Here is an 11,529-nt window from a genome sequence, read left to right as displayed (position 1 = left end):
ATCGAAAATTATATTGTTTCAAAGGTCGACAAAATTGAGAAATAATGCTGCATTTCAATGTCATTAGTTATTCTATATGTGATACTAATATCGAATTTTACTTGAGCCAACTTTGGGCTTCTATGTTTTCGTTGGATCTAGCGGGTATAAAAAGCCAAGTCCCCCTCGAAATGCGCTTTACACTCTAAGAGCGAGAAGACAACGCAGTTCTAGATACCTTAAAATCTTAATGAAAAACAAGGTGGTCACGGCTGGAAAGCCTTTTGTGGGGTCTGCTCGATCGGAGTTGATCTGGCGCTAAGCAACATCATAGCTGTACACCGGTCGCTACGCTAAGGGAAGATCACGGTGATATAACTCGCACTTATTTAAGTCATGTTTATAGATACCTAACTTTGTTGCTATAGCAAATACGTCATGTGACCAACCTGTCGCCTCATTTTGAACAAACACAAAACCCAAGATAAATATCACGTGGCTGTTTACTACCTTCTCCTTTCCAAACATAACCCTTCTTTTCGCTACTACTCTAATAATACTGTCACTAATGCTACCATCTTCTCCATTTCCAATGTTTAATGTCGGACCAGCTAGCTGGTTTCGTCAATTTCTACTCACATATTAAAATCATCATCATTGTTATCATCCTGTCATTGATTCGGCGCGTATGTGCCCAAAACAAGCTAACTTAGATGCTAGCAAGGAATCAGCGATTTATTCTTTTTGTAGTCATTCTTTAAAATAAACAGTCAATATCGAGTTAATATTGAATCTATAACTTGCTTAGTATCCTCGCCGTATCAAAATTCTGTCAAACTGAACATTTCTGATCCTTTAATGGGAAGGCCAAGGAAATATGCTACAGACGAAGAGCGTCGTGCGGCAGATGCCTTGAGAGCAAGGGACAGAAGGGAGAGAGAAACTGTAGAAAAAAGAGAGAAGCGCCTAGAACAAATGAGAAAAACAGCTGTAAAGAGAAGACGACAGAAACGTTCTGGCGAGATTAAGGTAACGTATACCTTAACGTCCTGGCAAGAGAGAGAGAGAGATATGAGGTTAACGTTTCATGCTCTCTTCCTCACTTTCACTTTTTGTTTTAGTTTTGGTTTTTCGTTCTAATTTCCAAATATCCCACCCACAATCATTAAAATAATTTGGCCCACATCTACATTCAATTGTGATAAGTCAGCGAAATGCTTTTGCAGGATTTCTCACATTATATAGTTATGTTTCAATGTTTGGGGAAGCAGTCCTACATTCAAAAATTGGTTTGTAATTTCCATTATGCTTAAATGTACGTCAATGATTTCAATTTATTGAGACGGTGAAGATTTTTGCTTGTACATACACGAGGGTGATCAAAAGAAACCAAAAGTACTCTGAATATTTTCATGCGATTAAATTTGTTTTCGTGGAGACATTTTCCTTATTCGTTAGTTTTCTAAGAATTTAACTAGCCGATCTACAGTTAAAGCTTAACTCTAAATATTAATAATTGTAATGTTTACTCAACAAGACTTTACAATGATAACACCATATCACCTTGCATAATCGAAGGTAGGGTAAAATTTTAAAACATAACTTCTCAATAGAAGCTTTCATGTTTGATTGCATAATGTTATTCTAAAATTCGGATGCTTTCGTTTCATTAGCATTGAGTAATCGGTGACAGTTGCTCTTTTAAAAAAAATTATAAATCATTACTTACTACCTTATGAAAAAGTGTAAATAGTTTTAGTAACAAAATAGGTGAAAGTCACACGTCTCCCACTCTTCTGTAAATACGAGCCCTTTTGGGGAATACTGTTTTTGTTATGAATGAATCAGCTGTTAAGATTTTATATGTAAAGTGTTATTAGACAATGTAAGCATCAGTTTGAGATGGAAAAGAATCATCGATCCACCTGTTTAATCTTGCAATTTTTTAATGTAAAATTTGTGCCCATGTTTACTTGTTTGTGTTTAGTATTGTTTCTAATGTTTGTTTGTCCCCAAAATCATATCAGCGTCAAGAAAAAAATGCTTAGCAGTATTTTTCCTGTTCTTTATATTTTGAGTTCAATTCCACTAGGATCAACTATGCCTCTCGTCCTTTCAGGGCCGATAAAATAATGTACCAGTCAAATATTGAGGTAGATGGTATCTACTAAACCCCTCTCCTCGAAATTTTTAGCCTTGTGTCCAAATCAGAAACCATTATTATTTTTATTCGTGCCATACCCATAGATACTGAACAGAGTGTGCTAAACAAACTTCAACTCTGATATATAAAATAGGTACTATATGATTAATAACATAGCATGATTAAAAATAACGAAGCAGGGTATTTAGGAAGAATTACTCTGAGGAAGTGTTATTTTATCAGCCTGTGCAAGTTGAACGCCCTACATCAGTTAATAAAAAGCTTATTCTCACTTTCAGTACAACCCTCGCGCGTGCATGTATCTCTATCTTGATACAGCGCGATAGTTGTAAACAAATGTCGTCGTCGTCGTACAAGTGGTGTCATTTGTTTACAATCTTCCATGAAAAATATATCCGGACATAAGGAAATATTGCTGTGTTTGGAAACATGTGAGGGTTGGTGACAAGAAGGGCATCTAGTTTTAGAAAATCTGCCTCGATGTATATTCTGTCTGATTCATGCAAGCATGGAAAAGTAGACGTTGAAATGATGAGGATTATGATGACCCTTTTTTGTCTTTGTTTATTGAAGGAAGGTTTTTACAGTGTGCAACATTTTGTAGTCTTGTGGGTACTGAAAAATAATATGTAGTCTTGTGGGTACTAAATAATAATATGTTGGAGCTGTTTAGATCAACAATGAACTTGCTAAAAGCAAAATGAGAGTCAGTAATACCCATTTTGTTTATTCTCAGTCTTCATCATAATCCTTGATAATCACCTTGGAGTTAGCTAATGGTCTAATTCTCACAGAACAGCAACAATTGTTTTGAAATCACAAAAAGTTAACAAGGATTGAATGGTCACACGGTTGCTCTTGATATATATATACGTGTGTGTGTGTGTGTGTATTACGGAGATGTTCTTGCATAGCAAGTGACCTGATCTGAGATCGTGTGCTGGAATGAAAACAATTGCAGCGTGGAAGGTGTTTATAAGCCGTTTAAAAAACACACAAAAACCGTTAGATTCACTCCAACATTAAAATTTAATTTGCCAAAATATTTTCGTCGCTTTGAGACCGCGACTTATTCACTGACACAGTATTTTGTCAGTGAACAGGTCGCAGTCTCAAAGCGACGAAAATATTTTGACAGGTGTCATGTAAAACTTTAATATGCCAGGTGGAAATCAGCTGGGCCCTGATTCTATGTAACCAGTGAAAAAGAAGGTAGATAAAAGGGTTCAGTGAGGGCTCTTGCAGGCTTTCTGAAAATCGAAGTATTAGATCTATCAGATGCATAAGACTATCTAACTGTTGAACATTATAGATTGTTCAGTTGTCCTGCTGGCAAATTCAGTGATGTTAATGATATTAGTTCTGGGGGTGGCACAATTTGAATGAAATAACTGAAGTATGCCAAAGTGAACTTAGGAGAAAAGTGGTTTAGTAATTTCAAAATTGTCACAGGACTTTAAGGAATTTAACAGATTCTGAGCCTGCTGAAGCTCACAAAAGTCAGTTTAATCATGTATAATCTCCTTTAGATTCATTGCTTACTCTTCTGATTAGATTATGGATTAATATCATAAAAGAAGTCTTCTTGATAAAAAGCACTCAACCAATCGCCCTCACTTTCAATATCTGAAAGGTGAGAAAACTTTCTTTTATCATATTGAATTTCTTTCCTTTCTCAGTGATTACCGGCACAGTTTCCATACAACCAGATCTGTTGGACATCTGCTCCCACTTAATACACTACTCATCTCTCACTCTTGAGAACTTTGGTGTAAGCAATGTTGTTGCCATTGACATCAGCAAATACTTCAAGTGAAAACTACTTAAGTTTACTCCTATGGACTGCATTTGTCTCATCTCTAAGACTGAAAATTTCTTTTTGGACTGCCACATTACCAGAAGTGTTGCCAAAGTTATTGACTCATTACCACCTCTGATGTACCTCAAGGTTCGGTTATTTCTCCTATATTCTTCTTTTTGTACTTTAATGACCTACTTATAGCAATGTCTAACCACTCTCTCGCACACACATAAATCATTTATGATGAGTGTATCTTTCTTCTCTTCAATCTTCTGCATTCATATCACATACACATAGGGACATGGTGATCTACTTTCCTTCAGCACACCAAAATGCAATTGTTACAAATATTGAGTAAACAGTCTCGCACTACATCTCCAAAACATCAACAGCATGTAACTAAACATTTAAAGACACTCAAAGTTTAAATTTCACAGTTTTTGCGTTAACTAAACATGTATAAACTAACATTTGCAAAATTACATCACAAAGACTTGGGTTTTTCTGAAGGCAGAGGTAAAGGACATGGACCGCACCCCCTTTCGGTTTTTTGTTTTTTTTTCTATAGAAACCCACCTTTTCGACTGCAGAGATTCCGAATCTGCCAGCCAAAATCGGCATTTCAAAATTTTAACCCCAAATCCCAGTTTTTCACTTTTTTCAGATTTTTTTTTTTTTTTTTTTTTTTTGCGAAATACGTAGAAAAATTAGGAGATTATGATTCTGAAAAAAATTTTGTAAAATTTCAATTTTCCAAGAAATAAAAAATAATAATAATAAACATCCCTCCTCTCGTACTAAAATAGCAGACGTAAAAAGTATCTAAACTCGACTGCTAGAAACAGCAGCTAAACGATAAATCACGTTTTCAAAATTTTAATTTCCCCCACCTCCTTTTTTCTTTGCCAGAGGGGTGGAGAGGGGAAAAATTAAAATTTTGAAAACATGTTTTGGGGGTTTTCAATATCTTCAATTTCTATATACGCTCCAACCGGAAAGTCCGACAAGCTAGAAACAAAAGCCAAACCGAAGATCCACATACTAAATACGAATTACCAAAAAAGAAAAAAAATTTAAATATCATTTTGTTGTCGTGTGTGTGCAAAACAAAATAATTTTTACATACCTTTCTTAATCCCAAAAGACCCTCAACCACATGTTTACTTTCTGTCACAGATGCGCTGGCAGAGTGGAGGGGGTGATCATTGATTTTTGAAAAATTGAAATTTTACAAATTTTTTTTTCAGAATCATCATCTCCGTATTTTCTATGTATTTCGGCAAAAAAAAAAATATTTCTAAAAAAAGGTGAAAAATTGGAGAGTAGGGGTGGGGGTGAATTAAAATTTTGAAATGTTGATATTTTTTGCAGATTCGGATTCCCCGCAGTCGAAAAATGGCTTTCTGAAGAAAAAAGCAAAAAAAAAAAAAAAAAAAAATTGAAATGGAGTGCGGTCCATGTCCTTTCCCTCCGCCTGCAAGAAAATTATACTGTTGCTACATACATTAGACATCTTAGTCCACATCCCAAAACAATTATACCTTGCACGCGTTGGTGAAAGCAGGGTATTGTAGTAGTTGCTCATCTTTGTTTGTGTGTTTGCAAAATTACTGAGAAACGGCCGAACAGATTTTCATCAAATTTGGCAGGAATATTCATTGGGTGAATGGCTTGAGCTCATTTAATTTTGGGTTGATTATCTTCAAAACTGGCAAACCAGTGAATCAAAATGTTTTGACTCTGCAGATATTTTGCAAAAGAATTTATGTACACATAGGGTATGCATTGTTTTGGTATGTTCTCAGCACAAAACTCTATTACTAGTACATAAAAACATGTATTATGTGGCATAACTACATTTTTCCCTCATAACTTTCAGAAAATGGGTATCTGGTTTATGACAAATTGTATTCAAACTTTATTTCTGCTCGCCGTCTAATTCGTTAAGCCCTACCGTCCAACGCCTTAGACGCGTTGTTTTATATTATATGATATATTATATTATATAGACAGTATCCATCTATCAACGTCATTTGACATTATGCCGCATTTTCGTACTCAGTACAAAATAAGATATCTATATTTTTATCTATTATTTACTATTGTAGAAAGGAATTAATGATAGGATATTATAATTCGTAACAGTGATACTTAAAATTTTTTTTTTTAATCGAACTTACAAATTTCTCGATAAGCAAGTGCTTATATTATTTATATCCTACAACGATCTACAGTACGATTGATTCGCCTGCCATCATTCAAATTCTATGCACTATTTTCTATAAGTATTTCATTTTGTTCACTTTCTTTTTCATAACCATGATTATTATTTAAAAAATCATCTATTTAGTCATATGCAAATTTTATGTTGAACTTTCCAACAACCTTTGAATTTCTTTGTCAACTCGTATTTTAGCATTTCACTGTAAAACTGTTGAAATACAAAGTTTTTTTTCAACACGCATGATTCTTCAGTGAAAAATTGGTGAAGAATCTTCATTTTATGTTATTTTTTCTTAATTTTAATTCCAAACCCCTTAACAATCCTTCGTTCAACATTCATGATGCCTCGATCACGATCTACGAGTGTTGAGCAACGACGGAAAGACAGTGCAAGAAGAATGCGAAGCTTGCGGGCAGTAGAAACGGCAGAGAAGACTGCAGAACGAAGGACCAAAAACAGAATCAGAATGCAACTGATACGAGCAACAGAAACTCCTGAAAAGACTTCTAGGCGAAAAACCCTAGACAGAATTAAAAAGCGACAAAAACGGGCAGCTGAAGCTTCACAACCGACATCAAAATGTATCCAACTGACACAGGCAGCAGAAATAAATTTGGTTTGTTTCCTTCTTCTTTTGGTTTGGTAACCTTATTCGGGTAAAAATTCGAATGTCAAATTGAAGAAGATAAAAAAGAACTCAATACAAAAGTGTAGAGTCTGATATCTTAATTAAATATATTCTTTACTACCCACAAGGGGCTAAACACAGAGAGGACAAACAAGGACAGACAAAGGGATTAAGTCGATTACATTGACCCAGTGCGTAACTGGTACTTAATTTATCGACCCCGAAAGGATGAAAGGCAAAGTCGACCTCGGCGGAATTTGAACTCAGAACGTAACGGCAGACGAAATACGGCTAGGCATTTCGCCCGGTGTGCTAACGTTTCTGCCAGCTCGCCGCCTTAATTAAATAGATGAAGTATCCCTCAGTTACATTACAACTTGTACTTTCATCATTTCCAGTTCCTCAAGTAATGGTTCAAATCTTCCTCTCATGTTGATTGTTAGAATAATAATGAAGAAAAATGTTGTCTCCTTATTGTTTGAATTGTAAGACTTGCCTTTCTGTTGCATTACTTTTGTGTTGGTGTGCTCACTTCTGTATTGAAATACATGCATCTTTATGTATCAATAAATGTTGGTGTATTCAACAATATTGTTTTTAGTATATGGTTACAGATATTTTATTTTAAATATTCATTTGACTAATAATGTATTTCTATATTTCCCTTGTACCTAATCTATCAAATCTTTCTCACCTCTCATCTTCCTAACACCCAGCCTTCCATCACTCTTCTAACTATGGCTGCAATCATACAAGAGCAGAACCTGCTCTTGTATGTTTCCTTACCCTTTTGTGCTATTAGTTAGTTCTCCCTGGAGCAGATGTTTCACAAATGTCATATTAGCAGTGTGATGGAACTCCACAATTTCTACCAGAGCTGACCATGTTGAGACATGCTTATTAACCTCAGCATTTTGTTCAGTTTTTATTATGGCAAATTTGTGAGAAACAAAGCAGGTAATCATTTTTTGGGCTACACACGTACGTGCATTTATAAAAAGTCCCTCAACGTAACAAATATAAAACAATCTTTAAACATACTTTTGTGCTGTTTCCACCTTTATTTTTTTAACTATAACTTTTGATTTGTATGGATACTTAACCCCTTTCTCAACTAATATATATATATACACACACACACACACACACACACATCATCATCATCATTTAGCATCTGTTATCCATGCTGGCATGAGTTAGATGGTTTGACTAGAACTGGTAAGCCGGAGAACTATATCAGGCTCCAGTCTGATTTTGGCTTTGCCTTTTCTAACACCAACCACTTCAAGAGTGTCTTTGGAACAGGTTCCTTTGTGTCACCATCATGGGTGCCTTTTACATGTCACTTGTCATGAGTGCCTTTTACATGTCATTGGCATGGGTGCTTATGTATATATAAAGAGAAAGAGAGTTGGTGATAAGACAGGCATTGGACTGTAGAAACCATGTCAAATAATTGAAGCATATGATTGAGATTGTTGACTCTGCAACCTGCATCAGAGCTACCTGTTTAGACAGTTGATAACTGTTAATTTGAACTGAATATAGGAGGTAGAGACTTTTGTTCTCCCTACATGTGGAAACCCCAGTAGCGCCGGTGGCACAATAAAATCAGCTATTCCACACTGTAAGATATACACACCAGCAAAATTTGTCATTTTTCTCTGTTCTTCTCATTTTGTAGGCTCTTTGCAAGATGACACAGTGGGACAAATGAACTATTCAAACCTGCCATAATGGAAAATGGATATCAAGTTATGTTAATTTTGTGTGTGTTACAATAAACACATCGTTACATAGATAAGCTGTTTTAACCTGGTTTATGAATCTCATGTCTTACTTTTTCATGTGTCTGAAATCAAGTTTTGGGTATTGCTGTTATACAAATAATTTTCATTTTAGTAAAAAAAAAATTTTATTTATAGTTGCAGACAGCTAATTTAATGGAAGATCATTATGGAAAAACTGAAAAATTGCAAAATAAAATGATGTATATTGTGAATAACTCTTCTGCAACTGTGCACATTGCAGATGAATCACCTCTTCAACCATCAGCACCAAAAGTCCAGAAAAGGCAGATCAATGATCAGCAATTAGATGATAGGTATGTGGTAATTAAAATTGGAATTTTGGTAATTAAATTTGCATCATATTTGTATTATTTACAAATATTATTTATATTATTTCATTTATATTATTTACAAATTTTACATTTTAGGCAAATAAATATCATTCCAGCATCTCAGGTATCTGCAAAATCTATCCAGGATACTTCTCACATGACAGTCCAGCAACATTCAAGTGTTGCCAAAACATCTCAAATAAAAGTGTCTAAAAGAAAACCTGTGGAAAAAACTCCACGGAAACAGATATTTGTAATTGCTAATTATCAGCGCCGTGTGATGTCTAACATTGCTTCGCTGTGGAGGAATAGAAAACTGTGTGATGCTAGTATTAGTAATGGTTCATCTGCTGTGATGGTAAGTATATTGCTTTTTAAAACTTTAGTATTTAGAAATGCCTCCAACATAGTTGCTGCACTTGATGTCGCAATAGATGCCCCCCCCCCACAATTTCCATAGTGCATATTCAAGAAAAAGAGTTTTAGTGGATAAAAGCATGTAATATTTAAAGTAATCTAGTATATATTACAGTATATTTTAGCTATAGCAGAAAACAATCGCTGCATATAAAAAGTAAGTTAGCAGTGCAACTCAACCGAAATTCAGGAATCATGCTAGTGAAAATATTCTACATGATTACAATAATAAAATATAGGAGAAAATACAAGCTTATGGGAGGCCCAACTTTTTGAAACATTTTTTTTTTGGTAAAAAAGGACAGTTTATATATTCCAAGTGTCCAGTAAACAAGTTTATCTTTCTCAGTGTGTTTTATAATAGTTATCAAACAGTTTCTTAAGATTTTTAAAGTTACCTGCACATCATATACTCTTCTTACTTGTTTCAGTCATTTGACTGTGGCCATGCTGGAGCACCGCCTTTAGTCGAGCAAATCAACCCCGGGACTTATTCTTTGGAAGCCCAGTACTTATTCTATCAGTCTCTTTTGCCGAACCGCTAAGTGACGGGGATGTAAACACACCAGCATCGGTTGTCAAGCAATGCTAGGGGGACAAACACAGACACACAAACTCACACGCATACATATATATATATACATATATACGACAGGCTTCTTTCAGTTTCTGTCTACCAAATCCACTCACAAGGCATTGGTCTGCCCAGGGCTATAGCAGAAGACGCCTGCCCAAGATGCCACGCAGTGGGACTGAACCGGAACCATGTGGTTGGTTAGCAAGCTACTTACCATAGCCACTCCTGCGCCTATATTGATATAATTTTTTTCAAATTGCTAATAAAGATACACAAATCAAAATAACTTTTGAATTTTACTAATTTTTCATTAGAGACAATTGTTTTCCTGTTTGGAATTGAATATTTTGGGGAGAAAAACAAGGAATAAAGACTTACTCCTTGATTTAAGTTAAGTTATTAGCATGTTTTATCATTTACTTTGTTTCAGGTACATAAAGTTGTCCTGTCTGCTGTGTGTCCAAAATTATTGTCAGTATTTAGTACAAATATCCCCTCTCGCAATTTTCTTGAAATTAACTTTCCAGAGGAAGTAAGTACACAAGCTTTAAATGCCTTTGCTGAATACATGTACAATGGATTATTAGATCTTGATCCAGATATTTTACATCAGTTGAAAATCATTGCAAAACGTTTGGACATGAAAGAATTTGAACAACTGTGTGATAGTCGCCTTCCATATGAAGAATCTCAACCACATATTTCAACATCTACTGTCTTAGGTGACCATTACAACACACAGACCAAACTATCAGTTCCACCACCTCTACCATCATCATCTATCATTTCAGTTACATCTCAGTCTACTCCATCCATCACTACACAAGCATTTGATATTAAACAAGAGCCTTCTGAGATTGGATCACTGAGTACAAACAATAACTTTTCTGAAAATTTTTGCATGGCCCCTGGTGTGAAAATTGAACCTGTTGGGCCTGAAGATGACGAATATGGTCACCTGAATAAATATTTTGATACATCTACAGTTTCAAATGAAGCAGCAACAGATATAATACATGGAATAACAGCTAAATTAAAATCTAATGTATTTGAAAGTTCTCTAGTTTCTGACTTATCCCCTGCATCATGTATTGTAGAGAAAATGTGTTCTCAGTCCAGTCCCATAAGAGAAGACCCTTCAAAACCACTCAATCAAACTATAACAACTCAGTCAATTGACAGCAATGTGACTTCTGGTAGCAATGAAGGTGTCTATCCTGTAGGACTTTTTACAGCAGGAGGGGACAGTTTACCATTATCATCAACACAAGTTACCAACGTCAAAAGTATAAGTTTATATAAAGCAAATGACCTTACTTGACACCATAAAAATTAATCTTTTGATTGTGCATATATATATATATATATATATATATATATATATCTGACTGAGTATTTATATTTTGATAAATAATTATATTTGTATATTAAAAATTTCCAAAATAATTGTTTTGTTTGATTTCTCTGAAAAAAAACCCTTTTTCTGTTTTGTAAGAATCTCTTTACAAATTTTAATTATAGGTAACAACCAGATTCCTTTGTTGTTGGATTTTTCTATAGAATACCTAAATCTATAAAGCCTTTGCACAAACTGTTTATGAGGAAACAAGATTTCTT

General features: G+C 34.8%; 1 protein-coding gene across 3 annotated transcripts in view; it reads left to right on the top strand.

The window, feature by feature from the left end:
- Window positions 1-356: 356 nt before the first annotated feature.
- The window catches only part of LOC115209901, a 49,872-nt gene continuing 38,699 nt past the window's right edge, over window positions 357-11,529 (top strand). The window contains exons 1-4 of one of the 3 annotated variants that reach the window (XM_036501410.1): window positions 357-1,008; window positions 3,823-4,091; window positions 8,722-8,900; window positions 9,015-9,276. In XM_036501410.1, coding sequence (XP_036357303.1) covers window positions 3,981-4,091; window positions 8,722-8,900; window positions 9,015-9,276 — 552 coding nt within the window. In that variant the 5' untranslated portion in view covers window positions 357-1,008; window positions 3,823-3,980. Of the gene's footprint in view, window positions 1,009-3,822; window positions 4,092-6,238; window positions 6,785-8,721; window positions 8,901-9,014; window positions 9,277-11,529 lie in introns of those variants that run through there. The other 2 variants (XM_036501408.1, XM_036501412.1) reach the window with 2 other exon arrangements.

Source organism: Octopus sinensis, linkage group LG3, assembly GCF_006345805.1.
Source record: "Octopus sinensis linkage group LG3, ASM634580v1, whole genome shotgun sequence".
NCBI classification, from domain to species: domain Eukaryota; kingdom Metazoa; phylum Mollusca; class Cephalopoda; order Octopoda; family Octopodidae; genus Octopus; species Octopus sinensis.
The sequence above is the reverse complement of the archived record's forward strand: the minus strand, read 5'-3'. Positions and strand labels throughout refer to the sequence as shown.